Below are 21309 nucleotides of genomic sequence, written 5' to 3'. Positions count from 1 at the left end.
GTCATGAACTTCATTTTCAGGCTTCTATTTGCAAAGCGGAGACCTGCCATTACCCTACAAGACCCCAACATTAAATATGCTCTAAGACTTGTTGACAAAGAGGTACCTCCCCAATAAAGCACCAAGGCTGGGGCTGTTTAACCTTGTATGTCTTGCGGTTATTGTAATGTTGTTTTTCCATGTTTAGATTGTGAGCCATGACACAAGAAAGTTTCGCTTTGCTCTCCCTTCACCTGCTCATGTGCTTGGTCTCCCCATAGGTAACATTAGATATGTATTTCCTTAATGTAAACACAGCGGAGGGTTGCCAACATTAAATTGTTAACACTGAGATTATGTGTTTCTCAAGGTCAGCATATCTACTTGTCTGCCAGAATCGATGGTAAATTGGTTGTACGTCCATACACGCCTGTGTCCAGTGATGATGACAAAGGCTTTGTCGATCTAGTGGTAAAGGTAAATGTATTGATCATTTGCTGCTAATTACATATGCTTACATCACATTTAAATATTGTTTTTCTTACAGATATACTTCAAAGATGTTCATCCAAAATTCCCTGAAGGTGGAAAGATGAGTCAGTATTTGGAGAGCCTCAAAATCAATGACACTATTGACTTCAGGGGGCCGAGCGGTCTTCTTGTGTACAAAGGAAAAGGCAAGACAATCATAAAGAATCTCACCCATTATCATTAATGAGCAATGCCACAGACAATTATTTAATATATTCTTTATACAGGAGTGTTTGCTATCCAGCCAGAAAAGAAGGCTCCTGCTGAAACAAAAACAGCCAAACATCTTGGCATGATAGCTGGGGGGACAGGTACCTCAAACATATGTATTTACATATTTAACAATGTTTAGTGTAGCCTTGGCTACAGCAATTCTGGACTGTGATATCCTATGTTAGATTGACCACAAAGGAAACATTGTCTTGTTTAAAAGTAAACTAAACTTTTATTTTTCACCAGGAATCACCCCTATGCTGCAGATCATCACAGCCGTGATGAAAGACCCTAAGGATAAGACAGTATGCCATCTGTTGTTTGCAAACCAAGTAGGTATCCTTAATACTTAATACTAAATATCAAACAAATGTACAATTTGTATTAATGTCTTTTTTTCATCTGTTCACAAACAGACTGAGAAGGATATTCTTCTACGACCAGAGCTGGAGGAGATACAAGTAAACAACCCAGACCGGTTTAAGCTGTGGTTCACAGTGGATAGGGCACCAGCCAGTAAGCGATCCCACTGATCCGTCAGTGAGAATCGATGCAAAATTTGTATTTCTAGGAGTGGTTAACTCTAAATGTTTTTTGGTAAATGCTTTTTACTCCTGGTGAGCATTAACTTAGTGTACACTATGTATTCATCTTTTCCAATGTTCTTTTTGTAATCTCACCTGTGTTACAAAAGAAACTTTGACCTCAGCACATCAGGCACTGCATGTTTCTAGTAGTGTTATCATTCACCGGTCATCTTTCTGTTTTCCAGATTGGGAGTACAGCCAGGGTTTTATTAATGAAGAGATGGTGAGGGATCATCTGCCTGCCCCCAGTGATGACACCCTCATTCTAATGTGTGGACCACCACCTATGATCCAGTTTGCCTGTAATCCCAACCTAGACAAAGTAGGACACTCCGAGAGCTGCAGATTCACCTTCTGAGGAAAAGGAAGAGAGCATTCCCTTATAGATGCAGCCCTTCAAATATAATCGCACTCAACATGTTTGCACTATATCATATTCACGCTGTTTATAATGGAATAGAAAGTGTGGACCAATTTGTTTCACTAGCAATTGTTGTGGTGTAGATGACGTCAGTTATGCAGAAAGGTTATGGATGCAAGGGAAAAGATGCCAAATCTGATATTATCTGTCCCACCAAAGCCTTATTTCAATCAACTTCTTGTTACACAGTGGTGTTGGGACAAAGCAGAACAGCTATAGAGTGCCTTAACACTTGCAGAGCTTTTTATGCATGGATGACATACATTTTGCTGCTTTATTTTCTCATTTTGTAATCTGTCATGGCTGCTGTAGCATTTACTCAGTATATATTTAAAAGTTTCACTGTGTTGTATATAATGCTGGCACATTTCGCAGCAGTGTTCCCATCTTGTGATATGCATAAACTTTAATTTTGATGTGGCACAGTTTAATTCAGACTGTTTTATGTTTAAAATGAGCTCTTAATATTAAAACAAAGCATTTCAATTAGATTTTTTATTTGTAAAAATGTATATATCAAGCATGCACTGGATAGTGAGAAGTAAACGTGATACATGTCTTATAAAAGCCTTAAAGACAAAATAAACTACCGATAATATGTTAAGTGCAATCCCAGGTCCCCAGCTACATAACTACAATTTTAATATGTTTAAAGTAATTACACTAAGTGTGTAACAGGGCACCCATTGAATATGTTGTGTCGTTGCTGAAGGTTGAATGATTGCATTTTTTGATTAGTCAGAAAATTCTGGGTTAACATTATTCAAACAAGTTCTACATCCAATGTCTGAGTTTCTGATTTTTTAGTAAAAGCCTAGGTGTAAAATACATGAGCTAAAATGCCCAATTTCTGTTCAATTATCAGAACTACTTTCTAGTAGAGATTTCAACATGTATTGCGTTCAAGATATATTACAGTTTAGTAATGAAAACTAGAGCAACCACTTAAATGTTGAAAGTTGTTGCTGCAATAAAATAACAGAACTTGATATTTGCTGTAAAACTGAACATGATATTTTATATAATATTAATTTTTTATTTTTTTTTCTAATATGAGGTAGTGATGACCCACTTTTGACTTATCACAGAATGCTTTTATGTGCTTAATACATGATAATACTTTGTGATGCCTCTTTTCTGCTTCACTCCAAATTTGTGAATAAACCAAAATCTACTGAACGAACATCCCACAGTTGTAACATTGTAGTTGTAGCATCCCCCTTAGTACCACAAATGAAACGCGAATTTAAATATAGATAATAACTGCTATACAACTCCTAAAATGAGACAAACCAGAATGATCAGAGTAAAAGTGTGTACAAATGTTTGGACAGGATCAGCTCACAGTTGGTGTTGGCACAATTACCTCTCCTCTCAAGTTTATAATTCACCACATTGCACATTAAGAGTTTTCTGTCTCTGGTGTTGTATCTTCAGGACACACAGTCACCTCCCGGAAAAACTCGTCCTCCTTCAACATGCTCTGAAAAGTGAAAATTAGTCTTAATTTATATTGCTATCCTTCATTTGGAATGAATTGTTTATCTTAGAATTAAGCAAGTAACTCACTGTCAAATTGTTTATTCCTTCTGAAAATACTTCAATCTGTCTTACAGTCCCCTCAGAGTCCTCCATCTGCCAATGCAACAAAAACAACTCAGTGACAAGCTTAAAACATCAATTTTGTTAGCAGAGGAGAAGCCTTTGAACCTGTTCTAGGTGGTCCAGGTGGTCCTTGTACACCCGGGCCCCCCTCTGGAAGCTGCTGTTCTTGGGCATTTCCACATTCATAGGGCAGACAAATTCATCAGCATCATCCGGGCGTTTCCTTCTCAAAGAGCCAAAGGTACCGAATGACAAACGCCTCGGCTAATGGACAAGAAAGTCGAATTTATGGGTCATGACTAAATACAATACACTTCATAATACCTTATTGAAACCAATAACTTTAACATTTTGGTCAACATTGTAAATAATAATACTGTGATGTTAGTATTATGCCTGGTAAAACAAAAAACAATTAAATGGTAAGCAGTACCTTAACCTTGGCAGTGGCCGTCAGGACAGTGTAGTCTGGGTTTTCCAGACAGTCCTGTTTGAGCCGCTGTGCCTCAGAGCCGATGAGCAGGTGGAAATGTGTTGCCAGGTGGCGCCTCAGCAGGGTCTTATTTGGAGGAATATTAAGCAGAAGAGCTAGAGATTCTACGTTAAAGCGAGGCTCCAACACCTGCAGACAAACAAAAGACTTGAAGAGGATCTTTTTCAAATGTGTTGACACAACAGTTTTTAATCTTGCCATATGTTTAAACCACAAAACTAAAATATTACTTTATTAAGTAAAGCACAACAATCTGTAAGTTTTGTTTTCACCACACATCATTTTGACATCCGATATAGTCCAAATTATGAAAGAGTGGATTCTTACCATGAGACCACCATGAACCCCACTCCCCCTGAGGTTTGGAGCATACTCTGCCAGATCCACAGATCTGAGCCACTCCATCACTCTGTGATTTGTCCACTGAGAGATTTCAGCTGGTGTGATATTATTCTGCACAAACATGAAGACTTTACTCCACAGTCTAAATAGGAAACATCCCGAATGCATGTGTGGGTTACCTCATCAGAGGGCCTGCGTCTGAGGCAGCTGGGTTCAAACGAGTTGAGTCGAAGGACTTGAATGGCTCTTTTAATGCTCAGGTGATGAAGAACACTGCCCACTTTCAGAGACAGGAGGTCTTCCTAGGACACACAATGTAAGATACAACAATAACTATATGCAAACTAAGGGTTAACTGTATGTTCAATAACTATCAGAAACCTTTTGAAGGAGTATTATTATATTAGCTCACCACAGTCATGTAGTGCAGCATACGTCCATCAACACGGGCCTCATCAAAGTTACTCTTGTACTGTGGGAGGCCGATGTCATCCAGCCATCCTAACAAAACAGCGACCTTTATTTAGCGATAAGGTGATTTTTAAAATGTGCGCCAAGATGACAAAAATGTGTAACGCACTGGTCACCCAGTGGTGGTCCAGTCTGCCCTGAAGGTCGTCCTCCTCTAATCCCAGAGCCTGCAGGGCCAACTGCAGCTTCTTCCTGTGGAGAGGCTGTCTAAGGCCCAGCTCCTGGAGAGCAGAGGTGAGGCAACATCATTTTCAGAGCAGGTGATCAAACATTTGAAAAAAAATTTTAAACAACTGAATCAAGGTCATTGAAGACTTTTAATGAATAATGTCTTGGATGTAAAAGATAACATCAGTTAGAAACCGGTAACTACCTTTTCCAGATCATGTTGTGAAGCATGCAAAAGAGTTTGTCCAGACTTTATCCAGGTCTGGCCTTGAGCAGCATACAGTCCCAGGCCCTGTTCATGCAACCATGCACAGACCTCCTCCTTACTCCACTGTGAGAAAGGGACACTTACAGCTCTGAGACGACACAGAAGCAGTACTGATCAGATGAATAATTCTTTCATTACAGAGCAAAATGAAACTTTCAGATGTGTATTTTAAGGGACACTTGCTGGTGTTTTGGTTCACGTGACCATCCGAGTCGAGGGCCAGCTGTTGCTCTGACTCCTCCTCTCTGGAATTCCATCTCGGCTTCATCAAGGTTAAAAGATGTGGAGTGACTTCTCTTTAGTCTACAGGAATTATGTCACACTTTAGACAAGGATAAATCTTACAACCAAAACACAAACATCACAAAATACTGACCTGCCAAAAAGTTTCATTAAACCCTTTGGCTTTTTTTTCATTTCTGATGACGTTGATGAAGGTTTTTCAGATTTTTGTGGGCTGACCCCTGCCAAGTCTAGATGATCTGTGCCTTTATGTTCGACTTCTGTTGCAAAATATAATATAAAACAATTTATATATATATATATATATATATATATATATATATATATATATATATATATATATATATATATATATATATGAGGTTATAGGAGGTTATAACATGCATGTTACAACATGAGGTTACAACATGTAAATGTGACCCATTCTCTCTGTGACCACTGACAGACTCACCCAGAGTTGAGGTGCTACCACCATGTTTTCCCCCACGCAGCTTGAAAAATCCTCGACCAAAAGATGCACGAACCCTCTTATTACCAAAGCTTTCAGAACTTGATTTAGTACGTTCATTATTTTTTATCTGGAAAACAAAAAAAGAATATGATGTAATGTTATGACTGGCCACCAGGTGTCACACAAACATTATAAGTGTTAACTGTCTTGTGACTACTTGTGACAGTGACCACAGACCACAAATGTATAAAACACATTTCATGTGGAAAAAGCAAACGCAATAAATACATAATAAAGAAATACAAAATTATATTATAATAAATAATATTATAATGAAAAATGTGTTAATGTCCCACCTGTATATTTTTGCTTTCCTCTTGTGAGATCCCTGGGCCTTCAGCGAGACTATGAAGAGAAGAACTGAAATGATTAGTAGGCCTATCCTAGATGACTTTTACTATTATTTTTGCTTTGTGGGTTGTGTTGTGTGAGGAGACATTAGTAAGGTGCATTGTATATTGTTTGTAGTTTACCTTTGTGTTGCCTTTAATTGTAGCTCCCTGTCCATTTCATTCATTTCAGAAAGAACTGCTATACATGGAATAGACTGAAATACATACACAATTGTAATATCAGGCCATTTTCCTTGTATAAACCCTGCCCAAATGAAATCTGAAGCTGTGGATTTCAAGTGTAGTGGGAGGCTTCTCAGAGGAAATCATGAGTCTGGGCTTTATCCTGTGAGCAAATAGTTTTGACAGAGGCGATGTGTTTACCTCTCCAGAGCTCCTTCCTGTCTCCACCATGACCTGATCCACCTCCATGGACACTGGATATGACGAATCCTCTTGGATATCAGCATAGTCATCTTCCCTAAATCGCTCTGAGAAACACAAAACTCTGCTATATGGGCTCACATTCAATTAGGTTAGTAGTAGTAATTACTGAAGGGCCCTGTACTGACCTTTGTCTATCTCTTGAACTTTCTTGCACTTTGTAAGGGACTCCTCAAGTTGTTTTATTCTTTGTTCCTGTATTAAAAGAAAATTGCTAAATAAACCAATACAATACAATAGTATGTATTCATCATAATTGTGTAATTTGTTTTAAAATACCTTCTCATCATTGGCAGATGTCAATGACTCCAAAATCCTCCTCATCTTCAACATTTCTGTATCTAAAATTGTTATACAAAAAGATTATATTGATCTGAGAACATAAACATTCCCCTGAAAAAAAATATTCTCATACATTCAAAATCTACATGAGGAGTGTACAGTGGGGGAAAAAGATTTAGTCAGCCACCAATTGTGCAAGTTCTCCCACTTAAAAAGATGAGAGAGGCCTGTGATTTTCATCATAGGTTCACTTCAACTATGAGAGACAAAATGAAAAAAAAAAAAATCCAGAAAATCACATTGTCTGATTTTTAAATAATTTATTTGCAAATTATGGTGGAAAATAAGTATTTTGTCAATAACAAAATCTCAATACTTTGTTATATACCCTTTGTTGGCCATGACAGAGGTCAAACGTTTTCTGTAAGCCTTCACAAGGTTTTCAGACACTGTTGCTGATAGTTTGGCCCATTCCTCTATGCAGATCTCTAGAGCAGTGATGTTTTGGACTGTTGCTTTGTTGCCCGGGCGGTGTGTTTGGTATCATTGTCATGCTGAAAGAACCAACCATGTTTCATCTTCAATGCCCTTGCTGATGGACGGGGATTTTCACTCAAAATCTCAAAATACATGGCCCCATTCATTCTTTCCTCTACACAGATCAGTCGTCCTGGTCCCTTTGCAGAAAAACAGCCCCAAAGCATGATATTTCCACCCCATGCTTCACAGTAGGTATGGTGGTCTTGGATGCAACTCAGTATTCTTTCTCCTCCAAACACGACAAGACCCTTTTATCTGACCATATGACATTCTCCCAATCCTCTTCTGGATCATCCAAATGTTCTCTAGCAAACTTCAGATGGGCCTGGACGTGTACTGACTTAAGCGGGATTTGAGCTCCAGACGACGTAGTGTGTTACTGATGATAGGCTTTGTTACTTTGGTCCCAGCTCTCTGCAGGTCATTCACTAGGTCCCCCCATATGGTTCTAGGAGTTTTGCTCACCGTTCTAGTAATCATTTTGACCCCAATGGGTGAGACCTTGCTTGGAGCTCCAGATCGAGGGAGATTATCAGTGGTCTTGTATGTCTTCCATTTTCTAATAATTGCTCCCATAGTTGATTTCTTCACACCAAGCTGCTTATCTATTGCAGATTTAGTCTTCCCAGCCTGGTGCAGGTCTACAATTTTGTCTCTTGTGTCCTTTGACAGCTCTTTGGTCTTGGCCATAGTGGAGTTTGGAGGCTGATTGTTTGAGGTTGTGGACAGGTGTCTTTTATACTGATAACAAGTTCAAACAGGTGCCATTAAAACAGGCAAGGAGGGGAGGACAGAGGAGCCTCTTAAAGAAGAAGTTACAGGTCTGTGAGAGCCAGAAATCTTGCTTGTTTGTAGGTGACCAAATGCTTATTTTACCAAGGAATTTACCAATTAATGCATTAAAAATCCTACAATGTGATTTCCTAGATTCTTTCCCCCCATTCTGACTCTCATGGTTGAAGTGTACCTATGATGAAAATTACACGCCTCTTTTTAAGTGGCTGACTAAATACTTTTTTGCTCCACTGTATGTTGTGAACAAGCACAGTAAAATCAATGCCCTTTCTCAACACACAAGAGCATTCCACTGCACTCATCTGGATCATGTCTGCAGAGGTAGGAGGTGTAAAACAGACACTATGTTTGGTATGAATATCTCAGATAAGAAGCCAGAGTTTATGTTGCCTGAGACATGAGACGGAGAGTAAAACAATAAATGAATGATTCTACCTAAATATGCTTCTGGGAATTTGCTGTTATTAGAGTCTGAAATGCCTTGTGTCTAATCCCCATGAAGACTTTTGTATATTGCTGCAATGAAAATGTAAAAAGTGGTTTCCTGACCTCTCTCTCCTCCCTCTGCTCTGCTGCAGCTGTCTGCTCTCAGTCTGCCCTCATCCTTCAGTCTCGTAAGCTCCAACTCTTGTTCATCCAACTGCGTCTGTAGGAGCAGCATTTCATCCTATAGTGCAAGAGAAAGTATCTATTTAACCAACAATGCTTGAATATATATTCAGTGATTACATAAGGAGCAGTTATGTAACATTATCAAACACTATGCCACAAGTTGTTCAAATGAGAATAAAGAATAGTATTAAAATGGCCAACAAGTGAATTTTAGAGAATATGTGAACATCATGTGTCAAGAAATTCAAGACAAGAGTAATAAGGACTCAAGTTCATTAATTATAACATGAGAATGAGTCCCAATCGGAAGTATATAAGTTTATAACATTAAGATCACCAATAAATGATGGTTAAAAATGATGGTATGTCTGATTAAAAGTAAATAAAATTAAGTAATTATACTGAAAATTATAAAAGCAGTGTCCAGCGATGCAGAGGAATACAAGTTAGAGAAGCAACTTTGTTCACCTTGGGTTCAGTGAACCTCTCCAAGTCCCACTTTAGGGTTAAGAGTACCAAAGAATTGTTCAAATAAGCAGGAAAGCAGGAGGGATAGAGGGGTCACTGAGAAAAGACAGTTAAGTGCTGCATACAGTCATGGATTACAAAGCCTAGTAGTTCTTTGACCTCTGCAAAGAACTGAAACTCACTTTAGTAGCTCTGAGTTTCTTCTCACACAGAAGTCTTTCGTTCTCTGTATCCGTCACCCTGAATCGTAGGTCAGTTACTTCCTGGTACAAGCCCTGAGGTAAAGACCATTTGGATTATTTTAAGAATCACAAAGACTAGCAGAAACCTGTGGGAGACATGACATTTGATTCTCAATTTTTGGAAAATCTGCCAAATGCACCAGAAATTGTGTTCAAAGCTCTCTCAATCCCCTCAGAAAGTTGAGTTTTCAGAAATCTGTCAAAAAGTGAAATGCCACAACCTGCTACTTTTAACAAATCAACTGGATGTTTACACCTACAGAAAAGATGAGAGATGCTGGTGCGTTTATTCTAGGTGACTTAGGGGATTTTCTTTGTACTATCTTCTATTTATTTTACTTCCTCCAATTTTGTTAACACATTCTTAAGACACCTTGTAGAAAGGTCAATTAGCACAGCACTGCAGTTGGCCACGGCATCTACTGGGCTTCCCAGTAGGACAGCAAATTATATGGCAACAGAATTGCAAATGCTGCAATTATTTATTTAATATAATGTCCTCTGCAAAGAAGAAAATGTCTTTTCAAAGGAAAATTGTGTACCTGTAGTTAAGACCCTGGACTTGTTTACAGTGTGCACTGGGAACAGTAGTAAGTCTCATACCTAAAGGCAATCACAATTAGATTGTGATTCCCCACCAACTTTGATTATTGTATTTTTTTTATTACATTAGTATTATAGTAAAATGATCTGTAACGGTTCCATTTCAAAACTAATATACGTTACACAAAAATTACCCACATATGTCAAACTGTGAACTTAAGGAAAAATATTCCCCAAATTTTCCTGCCTGTGGAAAGGAGTATGGAAACTATAAGTCTTGCAGGCTCAGATGCAGGGGGGGTATGTGAGAGGTGACTGGGAGTTGGGAGAGCTTTGGCAGGAAACAGCTGCTGAGTACAGTGAGTTCTGAGTGTCCTGTAACCTCTAATGAAGTTCAGCCCAGACCACATGACTGACTGGGACCATCGGGCAAAACAATGATTGGAAGGCCGCCAAAGTCTGGAGTCACAGTTTAAACCTTCCATTTAATAGTGGCACATTAGGGTGGATCTGATAGTTCACTTTACCTCACTGTCTCTGTGGTCCCGCTCTACTGCAGAAAGTTTCAGCTTCAGACTGGACACTTCTGTCATCAGCTCCAGCTTCTGAGTTTCCAGCGCTGACCTGTTTAAAAGCTCCTGTAAGAAAAAGCATATAATGAACAAATGCAAAATAAATTACATTATTATTCTGGATTATTGAATTTCTTTGCACAGATAGCACACCTGCTGCAGCAGTTCCTCGGTAGCATTTAACTTCTCACGGTGTTGTTCAAGGCAAGAGTCCAGATCTCGAATCTTTTCACCTTGAACTTCTACTTGGTCTGTTAAAACACTAACCTGAAAACAGCAACAGTACAAATTAAAACATTTATTCAGGCATCAAAATAAGAAGAGTGGTATTTGGGTGTTGATTTGATAAGTATTTTATTTGAAGGAGCCTTATGATCTAGTAGTCTACTGTAGAGAGAACTGGCATAGAAACCACGATGGCTTGTAACCAATGGTGGCTGGTATAATAAAAATTTAAAGTGCCCTTTGTAACGTTTTTGGTGGAGGTTCAATGGGATGTTATTGATTTGCAATTTTTGAGTCACCTGCTTATCTCTTTTGAGATTGACAAGTTTAATATTATACTGTGGAACCTTCCAGGCAAACCTATAATAATTCAACTGAGACAAGCAGGTAGCAGACACTCTAGTAGAAAAGTTTGATGGTGCACCTTTAAACATCCAAACTGCTAAAATACAGCAGTGTTTTATAAGTGCAAAAGTTGTAAGAAAGGCTTTTGATTCTTTGGAGATTTTTTTCACAGCAGTTAATCAGTACTGGATAATGCTTTGTAAACTGAAATCAATAAAAGGCAATTCAATTCAGTAGTCAGCGCCCACCTGCAGTATGAGACATTCTTTGTCACTCTCCAGGCGTGACAGGCGCTCTTGGTAGACTGCCTCAGAGCTGTGTCCATTGGTCTGAAATGGACAAACCATTGATCCATGTTCATAGCATGTGGTTAATTCTCAAAGCACCAGTGACACAACAGTTATTCAAGGTAAAAGCATGTTAGAAAAGAAGTCTGGACAGAAAGAGCTTCAAAACTTTCTCTTGTAGATAAATACAAATGTGAGAAGCCAGTCCTCCTGTCATGTGCAAGTGATTTTAAAAAAAAAAACAAAAAAAAAACTTTCCCCCCAATATCATGAAAAAGGAAAAGGAAAGAAAAACATAAGACCAAACTTAAGTCAAGCTTAAGATGGAAACTATTTTCAGCAAAAGCACGCTATTCTTTTGGGTGCATACATTGAGAATACATAAAAAATATGTCAGTGTGTAGACAATGGATCACAGTGTATACATCAAAACTGGACCATATGTACAGTGCTGAAAGTTATGACAGAACCAGTCAAATATTGGATTACAGAAAAATAATCATCATCATTAACACAAACAGAAATGAAGCAGAAAAGTAGCAAACTCAAGTATACAAAATATGTAACACCAGCTTTAATTAAACAGAATGTAGGACTTCACCATTCGCCCATGTAGCCACTCAGCCAGCCCCTCAGCGGTGGAGTCTGGGATCTGACAGCGCAGGTTGTTCCGCTCCTCGTTGTCCATGAGCTCCAGTGCTGCCCGCAGATCCTCCAGGAGGTGCAGCACCCGAAGACCACCCAGAAACCCAGGAGATGTAGGGGACTGGCAATCAAACAGGCCGTTGGAGTAATCCATGGCCTTGGAGCCTAGAGGTTTAGACACCATAACATGATATATCAATTGAAAAGCTGAAGTGTGCCCAGACATAACCTTTAATTTAACACTAACAAAAGCAAGCATCAAAATGCACTTTGGGAGTGATGATTTGAATTGGGGTGTGTCAAATAACAAAGCTATAAATTTTGGTGCCTCCCAAGCGTATGTTTATAGTGATTTCCCAACGGGTACAAATGCATTCTTTTATCTATCCATCTTGTGCTGACCTCTGTCAGATTAATTTCAAATACTTAAAACTGAAATTCCCATAAATCATGGAAATGCACATAATTGGTACTTGGCTGTGGTAATTTGTGACACTTTGTACAATATAATGTCATTGACTGAAATCTCAGTTAGCACGAAGGGAATTGCATTGGAATGGGATTCTCTGGTAGCTGAAGCTGTTAAGAGCCTCAACACCCAATGTTCCCACTTTATAAATCAACCATAATTACAGTCTGGTAGTCACAGAAGTGACTGGGCGCAAATGGCATATTCTATATACTATTTATTCTATATGACCATATATGCGCTCTCCTCGCAGTATAAGAGGAGAGATCCTGATGATGGCTGTGGTTTCTGGGGAAACAGGGGGGACTCGGTCACATGACAATCGGCTCACTCAATCCTACTGGAAAGGTCAGTGCTATAATTACACAAATCAGTGGAAAAAAGGACTCTTGAGCTCATGTCTGCTTTGCTCATCTGCAAAGTTTGCCAAGTCCAAAAGTTCTCAAGCAGACGTTTATACAGCTAACCCTGAAAAATCATTACTTTTTATTAATGCACAGAGCAGTGGTTCACAGACTTGATTTGATATGGCTTAATTTCAAAGCCGTCCTAATTAAGTCACATTAGTTGGTGATTAAGATAACATAGAGCTTTATTAATCTCACAGGAGAAATTTACTTAATACATTATTCAGGCCTTTCTGCTGACCATTTTACTATACAGTCGAATAAATATCTTTAATGTGCAGAGAGCAAAGATTTAATGAGTTGAATAAGTACATTAAGTAAAAATATAAGTCAAATGAACTGCGCAAAACACAGAACAGCGATTATATTTACAGAATTGTATGGGTAGTCTTGTTTTATTTATTAATATTTTATTTAACCAGGAAAGAGACCTGTAATCTAATTTTATGGAAGCCTATTTTACATGTTTTTAGTGTTAGGGGAAATCGAAGCACCTGGAGGAAACGGGGAGAACATGCAAACGCTACACAGAAAGGCCCCATGCTGCATGGGAGGCAAACCCAGAACCTTCTTGCTGTGTGGCTGAAGAGCTAACTGCTATGCCACTTGTTCCTTCATGGCGTAGTTCTTCTTTTGCTCTGGTTTGGTCCTGGTATAGGGTCATTTTTAGTCCATCTGTTGTCTAATAATGCTTGCCATCACTGATTTAAGATTGGATGGTTTGTAAGTTTTTATTGCATTCAGGGAACAAAAAGTTTAGGAATCCAGAGCACATACAAAAAGAAAATGTCTCATGGTGAGAATATGTGCATTCCATGATCTGGTGGCACTACTGGAGCACTACTCTAAATCCATTCACACCGACCACATTGTGCTGGACTTTTTATTCCCAGCTTGCTCCTAATGGCTTCCAGATGTGGTCTGACCCCATATTATGGCATGCCCACTTAAAGACGTGCTACAGTCAGGCATGAACGTCCAACTGTGGTTACCTGCTATGATCCCGTCCATTTGCTCCAAGGCAGCAGCCAACATCTCACTGGCATCGGACATCATGATCTGCTCTATGAATCTGAAAAACACAAGATATAAAGGGGCATTGAAAATCAAGAAAAATACAAAGAAAGAAACATATCAAACCTCATAATCTAATATATCGTATCATTTTCAAACTATTCAGTCAGAGATAATAAAAGAGGCGCTCAGAAGTTCTGACATAATTTAACAATTTTTCAATTACAAACAAATTGGAATCAGAAATTTAAAATTATTTGCTAGAATTTTGGCCTTTCAATTATCTTTTGAAATGTGTTTGAACCAAACAAGATTACCAGATTAATGGCAAGACATTTACATACCAACAATAATTTCTTGTTATAATACAAGTGCTCATTCTCTTATTGAATATATTTTACATCAAATTAACCCAGCAGTCTGGAACAGTAGAAAGCTCTTTTATGACATCACTGCCTGAAGTTCTTACCCAGTATGCCTTGTGTCTGGCCACTGGGTAGTCATGGGTGTTCACAAGCCGTCTCTGATGTGCAATAATGAAAGTATTCTCCTCGGGTCTCAGAGCTGTAGCAGAGCTGGCATGTGTGGCATCTTAAACTTCCAGAACTAACTGGACACAAGCCCCCATGACAACATGCATCACATGTCTCTCCTTTTGCATCCACTCATCGTGTATCAATTTGAGCTAAATCTGATTTGAGACTGTGCTTTTTGAATAAAAGAAAAGTCTATGGAAAACAAGGGCACTGTTTGTCCACACACTTCTGAGTGAGGGGGGCATGTTAGCCCACTTTAATTCATTTCCTGCCTCCCTGGGGTCAATGTGTCACACCCTGCATGGTAAAATATAGGCATTAGAGATGTGATTAAGTGAAAAATCATCTCAACAATATGTTCTTTCATGGCTCCCTCCAGTGTAAGGGAGCTCACATTCGGCACTGAAAAAATCCAAGAACAATTGTATTATTTTTTTAAAAGGCACAGAGTGTAAACTACAATGGCAGTATACAGCGAGGTATTTAAGTCTTACAATACTTGGTTACAGTATAGGTATAACTAATGCCTTCTTTCAGATGCAATCTGTCAGTGTATCTTGATAATTTTTAAGAGGATCACAATAATATTATTCTGATGAGATTATGTCAAACCAATTTTTTTTTAAATCATATTCAGCATTTTTAATTAAAGAGGATGAATTTTACCTCTTTGAGGTATTAACTGCTAACACATGACATATTTAGATCACCATGTTACCTTTATTCTTGTGAAATTATTGTTGTAGAGTTTCACTTTAATTTTTGACACTCTGAGTGACTTAGCTGAGTGACTTAGCTCTCTGCCCTAAGTCACTTCCCCTTCAGAGCGCTAACACAATCAGCGTGCATCTCACTAATGAAACTACTGCAAATGGCATCAGGTTTGTCAAGTTGCTGTGTACAGTTTTGTATAACACATTTGTATATTTATGGTGAATTATCTTGTGGGTGCATGAGTGACGCAGGCTTGTGGGATGAGCATTGGACAGAATAGGGCCTGGAGGAGAAAGCTAATTTACTGAAACTTGCATGGATGACATCTAAAACCTCTTCAGACATGTTTTGATGAGGGACCAAGTTTAAAACATGATAAAAAGCTCACAAAAATATATATTTTGCATAATACCCCCCATACAGTATTATTAATATCCCCATCTTTAATCTGACCATCATCATTTTGAGACATTAAACAAAAATACTAACCACTATAGGAAAAAGTACAATTTAGATTCTTGGATATTCTTCCTCATCCTTTTGAACAGTCCTATACAAGTCTAGGTCTTATAATGAACATATTTTCTTTAGGTGTTTAGGTGTGGGATAGGACAGAGAGCCATCACTCATTACCATTAAAATGCCAAGTATATTTTGCCAGCTGCATGTTCTCTAAAGGAAGACAGACCGGGAACATGTCCTCCCTCCAAGAATGTGACTTATGTTGTGATTCTAAATATTTTCCTACACACATGGTTATTTTGTCTGTTGTTCACTAAAAAATTTCAAATGATCAACTCTTTAGTTCTAAGAGACGCTGCAAGTCCTGTGACTACATTCTATCTACTTAATACGTTTCACAAGAAGTCAGTGAGGGGACAAAGCATCTTTTAAAATGATAATTTAATTTAAAAGTACAATTATTACAGTATAATTCCATTAAATTAGAAGAATATTACAGAAACTCTCCATATTAACATTTTTACTTTGTGGTTATTATGGGTGATTGAAGCAATGCTGACTACTTTGCTCTTTGTTTTTGTCTGTGCTATGTGCCTTTTAAATTCATTTTAACATTACAAAAAAACTTAAAACTGATGGATGATGGGTTTTTCTGACAATGGAAAATGTGCTGCTGTGAGCGTTGATAAGACCTCTGTGGGAGTGAACACCATGTGCATTCCTGAGTAGGCTGGCTTCCTCTAAAACACTGGTACTGACATCCCCACGACCTTTGACCCCACACTTTTAAACAGACCAAACCGCATAACATTTACACTTGTTTACTACATATAATATTTGTCTACTTATTCAGTGTGCCAAACATCAACAAACATTTACGTTTTAAAACTCATCCTGATGTCAAAATGATGTTGTCAAATCTTTGATAAATACAAAATTTTACAAATCTTACAACACAATTTAGGGCTGTAGTTGCTTAGTTGTTAAGTCAATTAATCAGCAGAAGACATCTTAAATTACCAATTCTAGTCAACAAATAATTGAATGGATGTATGTATCAGAGAAGGAATTGGAAAGCATTTAGTGAGTCAACAGCGTTTTAGAAGTGACTAATTTAAATTCACTTATAAAGATGGTTCACTGTTGGTACTTCTCATTAAAACCTAGTTTTTGCCATTGCTACACCACACCCGCCTTTATTCATTCCATTGATGCACAGGGCGTGTCTTTAGTCAACCAACAATTTATTTAGTTGACTACAGCCCTACTAATGCAATTGTTTAATCAATACACTTTGACCAGTACTATACGGTCTATGACTAATACGTAATTTTAAAGATGTAAATATGTGTAGGTGCTAGTAAAACTTCAAAAGCCATGCAACTGTACTGCAGTACTGTTACTAGATGAGGGGAAACGATATGAAAGGGGGAGGGACAATGCATTGAAACAGGAAGTGAGGGATTAAGTGACCTGCAAAGAGTGGACAGTTTGTAACATACACACGCCTCCAGCAGGGCCTCTATACTACTCTACTCTTCCAGCTGTGCTACAGATGTGCACTTAACAGTCAGACTTTGGCTACTATTGAACTCTTTTGTTTGCCAAAGGAGTTTGTAAATCCACAAAAGCAAAGTTGTGGTTGCATAAAATAATCAGCAATACAGTACCATTAAAAACATTAAAAAATAATAATAAAAATGTAGGCAGTAAAGTGTTCAGGGCGGTGGTTGAAAACTCAGAGGGGTCGTAGGCACAGATTGGAACAGTCGGTCTCAGGGCAGCTATGGCTACAGAAGTAACTTAACATTATAGGTGGCAGATAAAAAAATTTTTTTAAAAGATATTGCAAGTATTGTTTCAGAGAATAGTGAGTATATTATCTATAACACAAACTTAAAGAGTTAACAACTAAAAAGGACAAGCTTACATTACAAGGTTACTATACGGTAATCTTTCTGCATTTTTGTGGTAAATCTTTGGTCCTTTCAAAGACATTTACAGGCATTTTAACATATTTCAGACGGTCTGACAAAATAATGTTTGAATATCACTATAAAGATATGATTTTTTAAACAATATTGCTCCCCTCTACCATTATATGGACTAAAATAGCTTCTACTACTGGTGAATGATTATACACTTGCTTCACTGTGATGTTGACAATGATTTTTTGGGGGTCATATGACAGCCAAACTCTATTTCAGTGCTCAAACTTCATTCCAGTCCTGGTGTCATTGTTTGCACTAACTTTCAAACAGTTTTACTAACACACGACTGCAGTCAGACAGTGCACACTTAAACTAGAATTATATTTCTCGGGGTTGCTACTCTGAGCATGTGCACAAATGCCTCTTTGTCATCCAGACACTCACATGGCAGCAGCAAGACCCAGACCCTACTCCAAACTACACTGCATCAGATTTTCCACTAGGGCCAGCAACATCCAAAGCAATAGAAAGTAGAAAGGAAAAAGATCATGACAAAAAGGAAGGAACTGAATAAGAAGCCCTGTAAGCCAAGATAATATAGCTTTTGATATAAAGTGACGGGATGCAAGCTCTCAAACCTCAAAGCCTCTTGAAGTCAAAATGTGGATTACATGCAGTAAAATGATGAGTAGAACAAAGAAAAAGCAATTCAAGATGCATCCTCTGAGCCAGGAAGAACCTTGGCTCTGGTCTGTCGGGAAACGTTTCCTGCTACCTTCTGGAAAATGGCTTCCTCATAATCACAATACAAAAACTGTTAAAATTCAAACTCCAGCAGAATGCAATACAGTAGGATTTGTTTAGAGTCTGTTATTTCTGTTGGAAGGATTTCAGTTGCATGATGATTATTTTAATTTAAATCAGATGGCATATACCACAACATCTTACAAATCACACTTGAGATACTCCAGAGCACACAAACAACTATGTGAGGAATGCAGACTTCATAGATAGAGGTCCCAATCAAATCAACTTGAGCACATTTGCGTTCAAGAAAATGTAATTGAGAAAACAGCTCTCCAGTGGTTAATGTTTTTTTTGTTTTTTTTCCCACAAGCATAGGTCTGCTGTGAGTGTACAACAGTATATGTGTTCATAATGGGGCTATGAGTGAACATTGTAAAAAATATACAGCCACTATACGTCAATTACATTCTTACAGTAAACTATATATGTCTGAGTCAAAGCAGTCAGCCAGCCAAGGTACAAATATGGTTACAGTTAAAGGGGGAACCAAATCCTTTGTTATGCTTTTAGCTCTGGTTCCAGAAGCCAGATCATCATGAGAAGTGGAGAGGGGAAGATGCCAGCTGCAGACCAAAGACCCATAATAACTTTATTTTCAGCAAGACTTGGTAAAATCTTTGAGAAAATAAGAATTATGGTACAGTACAGTGGTCTGATGTACCTATACTTGCATTTGTATGAAAATAGGATTCAATCAGGTTCTAGTTTCATTAGCTACAGTGATCAGAATGGCAGTTTTGCATATATTTTGGACCAGTTTTAGGCCCAAGTGAATCATTCTGAAAGCAGACATCAACTATAAATCTAAACCTTTTTTGTCCCATTTGCGCAAAAGGTTTTGAAATGTGTAGAAAAAAGTGAGTGACTAAAAGGTTATTTAAAATGCTGATCTTAAAACAGCCTAGTTATTTGTATTAGTAGCTTAAGTGCATAAAAAGGAAGTAATCTAAACTTTTATAGTGTAGCTTACTTATATTCAAAAGTACGGCGATAATATAGACGCGCAGCAGGCAAAATCTGCAATAAAACAAAACACTTTATATTAGACCTACAACTTTGAACTTACGCGTTTAAAAGAGAAACGAAGAGATCTTGCAGACTCCAGGGGTTTTCTAACAGGGCATCGCTATCGGCGTCGCTTTCATTCAGTTTCTGCTTTAGTGAAGTTTTGACCCAAACTTCAAATCTCGAGCGAGTCACGTTAAGTTAAAAGTGATGAAAGAGCAAACAACGGCGCTTCCGGTACAAGAGGTTCCTTCAAAATAAAAGCCACTACGTCAAAATAAAAGTCCGTAGCATCGTTTTCATTTTTTACTGTGTGTTTTTTTTTATTATTAATCTCAAAAATAATCTAGCATTCTCTTTACTGAGCCTACTGGCATTTTAGTAAAAACAATAACAAAAAACAAAAACACAGACTGTGCCATCTTTAATAGCTTTGACATTAGATACAAACAAGCAAGACGTGCTGAGTCTTACGTTTGCTGTTGCAGGGCAGCCAGTAGATGGGGTAAGAGAGTTATTTGTGTGGGAGGTGTTTGTTAGTAGCCTAAAACGTTTTTCTTTCTTTTTTTTTCTTTCTTTCTTTCTTTCTGCTTTTTTTCTCTTTTCTTGTTCTTTTTTGTACCCTTTCTTGCTCTCTTATTTTTTTGTAACAATATGTATTTATTTAAAGAGTTCACTGATCTGAAGAGAAAATGAAAGACACCTCTCTACTTTGTTTAGTCCTATTTTAATTTCAGTTTAATTGAATTTAATTTAATTTAAGAGCTTAGATTTTTTTTATACCAAAGAGAAAATTGATTTTGTAAATGTAGTGTATTTCCAACAGGGGAACGTCAGGGAAAATACACAGGTTTCTTTTAATTAAGAAGAGCTCTTGATGAAATCTTGAGGAGTGGTGGCTTCAGTTGATTATGGATGTGACACATTAGACGTAAATGCTTTATCAACAGTGTTTAAGTGTGAGTGGGATATTATAGTATAGTTTTATTTCTCCAAGCTTTATGATAATATTAGTGGCCATGGCAACCCTTCAGCCTTAACCTATTTTCTGAAATATTGAAATATTGTTTGGCTTTTTGATGGCTTTTTTATATTGTCACCTTTTCTTTGAAGAAGTTACACAATTGAAAGTTACACAATTGAAAGTCCCTTTTTCTGCTCTCTCTGTTCAGATATCACCTCAATAAATTATTCACATTCATTTGTGGCAAGAGGTACGCAAACCTTTACTGTTATGCATGCACATATCAGCATACTATTTTAGTGCTACTCCAAATTAGTGATCTTTCAAAATTAGCTATTACAGTATGGCCAGAGTGGCACTGGCCCACCTGCCTGTCAGTGTAATTCCTCATTCATCCAGGAGTAGTCTATGATAGAAAAGGTTTCAAAGGTAGTGATCTATTGATCTAGTGATCTCTTTCAACTGCCATCCTGAAGTCATTTTCAGTTTGAAGATATTAGGCCGAGGATGTGATTTATGGTGTTAACCTCCTGAGACCTGAGCTCTTGCATGACAGGCTTTATTAATTTCTCTTTGTTATATGGGCTGATTGGACCTGATGAGCTTAAATACAAAGAATTATCTTTTTACATTATGTAGTTTCTGAGAAAAAATTATGCAAATCAAATGTCCTCATATGTGGACATTTTACTCATTTTGATAAAACATTTAAATAATGATTTGCAAAAACTATTTATCAAGACCCTGAAAACAGCAACATTTGTTCTGAATCTAAAAACAAAATGAGAAACAACAATCGTGCCTCTTGGAACAATGTGTCTCATGTGAAGAGCTGC

The 21309-nt window shown here is 37.8% G+C and overlaps 2 protein-coding genes across 2 annotated transcripts; one reads left to right on the top strand and one right to left on the bottom strand.

The window, feature by feature from the left end:
• The first annotated feature begins 3 nt into the window (after nucleotides 1-3).
• Nucleotides 4-2907, top strand: LOC117392239 (NADH-cytochrome b5 reductase 3-like). Its single transcript, XM_033990271.2, has 8 exons — nucleotides 4-102; nucleotides 188-260; nucleotides 350-456; nucleotides 527-656; nucleotides 738-821; nucleotides 970-1055; nucleotides 1140-1239; nucleotides 1496-2907. The coding sequence occupies exons 1-8, from the start codon at nucleotides 4-6 to the stop codon at nucleotides 1666-1668; spliced, it is 852 nt and encodes a 283-aa protein (XP_033846162.1). The 3' UTR covers nucleotides 1669-2907.
• Nucleotides 2908-2951: 44 nt separating this feature from the next.
• On the bottom strand, nucleotides 2952-19705 carry LOC117392240 (liprin-beta-1-like). The gene is made up of 25 exons (XM_055231869.1): nucleotides 19571-19705; nucleotides 14033-14112; nucleotides 12121-12329; nucleotides 11481-11561; nucleotides 10816-10929; nucleotides 10618-10728; nucleotides 9488-9580; nucleotides 8775-8892; nucleotides 6888-6949; nucleotides 6737-6803; nucleotides 6549-6655; nucleotides 6306-6379; nucleotides 6129-6177; nucleotides 5773-5899; nucleotides 5455-5581; nucleotides 5262-5381; nucleotides 5016-5166; nucleotides 4752-4863; nucleotides 4584-4672; nucleotides 4351-4473; nucleotides 4157-4282; nucleotides 3770-3958; nucleotides 3442-3600; nucleotides 3301-3366; nucleotides 2952-3214 (listed from the first exon to the last, which is right to left on the bottom strand). The coding sequence occupies exons 2-25, from the start codon at nucleotides 14094-14096 to the stop codon at nucleotides 3134-3136; spliced, it is 2619 nt and encodes an 872-aa protein (XP_055087844.1). The 5' UTR covers nucleotides 14097-14112; nucleotides 19571-19705; the 3' UTR covers nucleotides 2952-3133.
• Nucleotides 19706-21309: the final 1604 nt, after the last annotated feature.

Source organism: Periophthalmus magnuspinnatus, chromosome 23, assembly GCF_009829125.3.
Source record: "Periophthalmus magnuspinnatus isolate fPerMag1 chromosome 23, fPerMag1.2.pri, whole genome shotgun sequence".
NCBI classification, from domain to species: domain Eukaryota; kingdom Metazoa; phylum Chordata; class Actinopteri; order Gobiiformes; family Gobiidae; genus Periophthalmus; species Periophthalmus magnuspinnatus.
Note: the sequence above shows the minus strand (reverse complement) of the source record. Positions and strands in the feature narration are given on the sequence as shown.

Bases quoted from the DNA above. Each gene is read 5' to 3' on its own strand.
- LOC117392239 (XM_033990271.2), top strand. From the start codon at position 4: ATGAACTTCATTTTCAGGCTTCTATTTGCAAAGCGGAGACCTGCCATT. The intron at 657-737 runs GCAAGACAATCA...TTCTTTATACAG, and splicing joins TCTTGTGTACAAAGGAAAAG to GAGTGTTTGCTATCCAGCCA. The intron at 822-969 runs GTACCTCAAACA...ATTTTTCACCAG, and splicing joins CATGATAGCTGGGGGGACAG to GAATCACCCCTATGCTGCAG.
- LOC117392240 (XM_055231869.1), bottom strand. From the start codon at position 14,096: ATGATGTCCGATGCCAGTGAGATGTTGGCTGCTGCCTTGGAGCAAATG. The intron at 5,582-5,772 runs GTGAGTCTGTCA...ATTTTGCAACAG, and splicing joins TGGTAGCACCTCAACTCTGG to AAGTCGAACATAAAGGCACA. The intron at 4,283-4,350 runs GTAACCCACACA...ATGTTTGTGCAG, and splicing joins GACGCAGGCCCTCTGATGAG to AATAATATCACACCAGCTGA.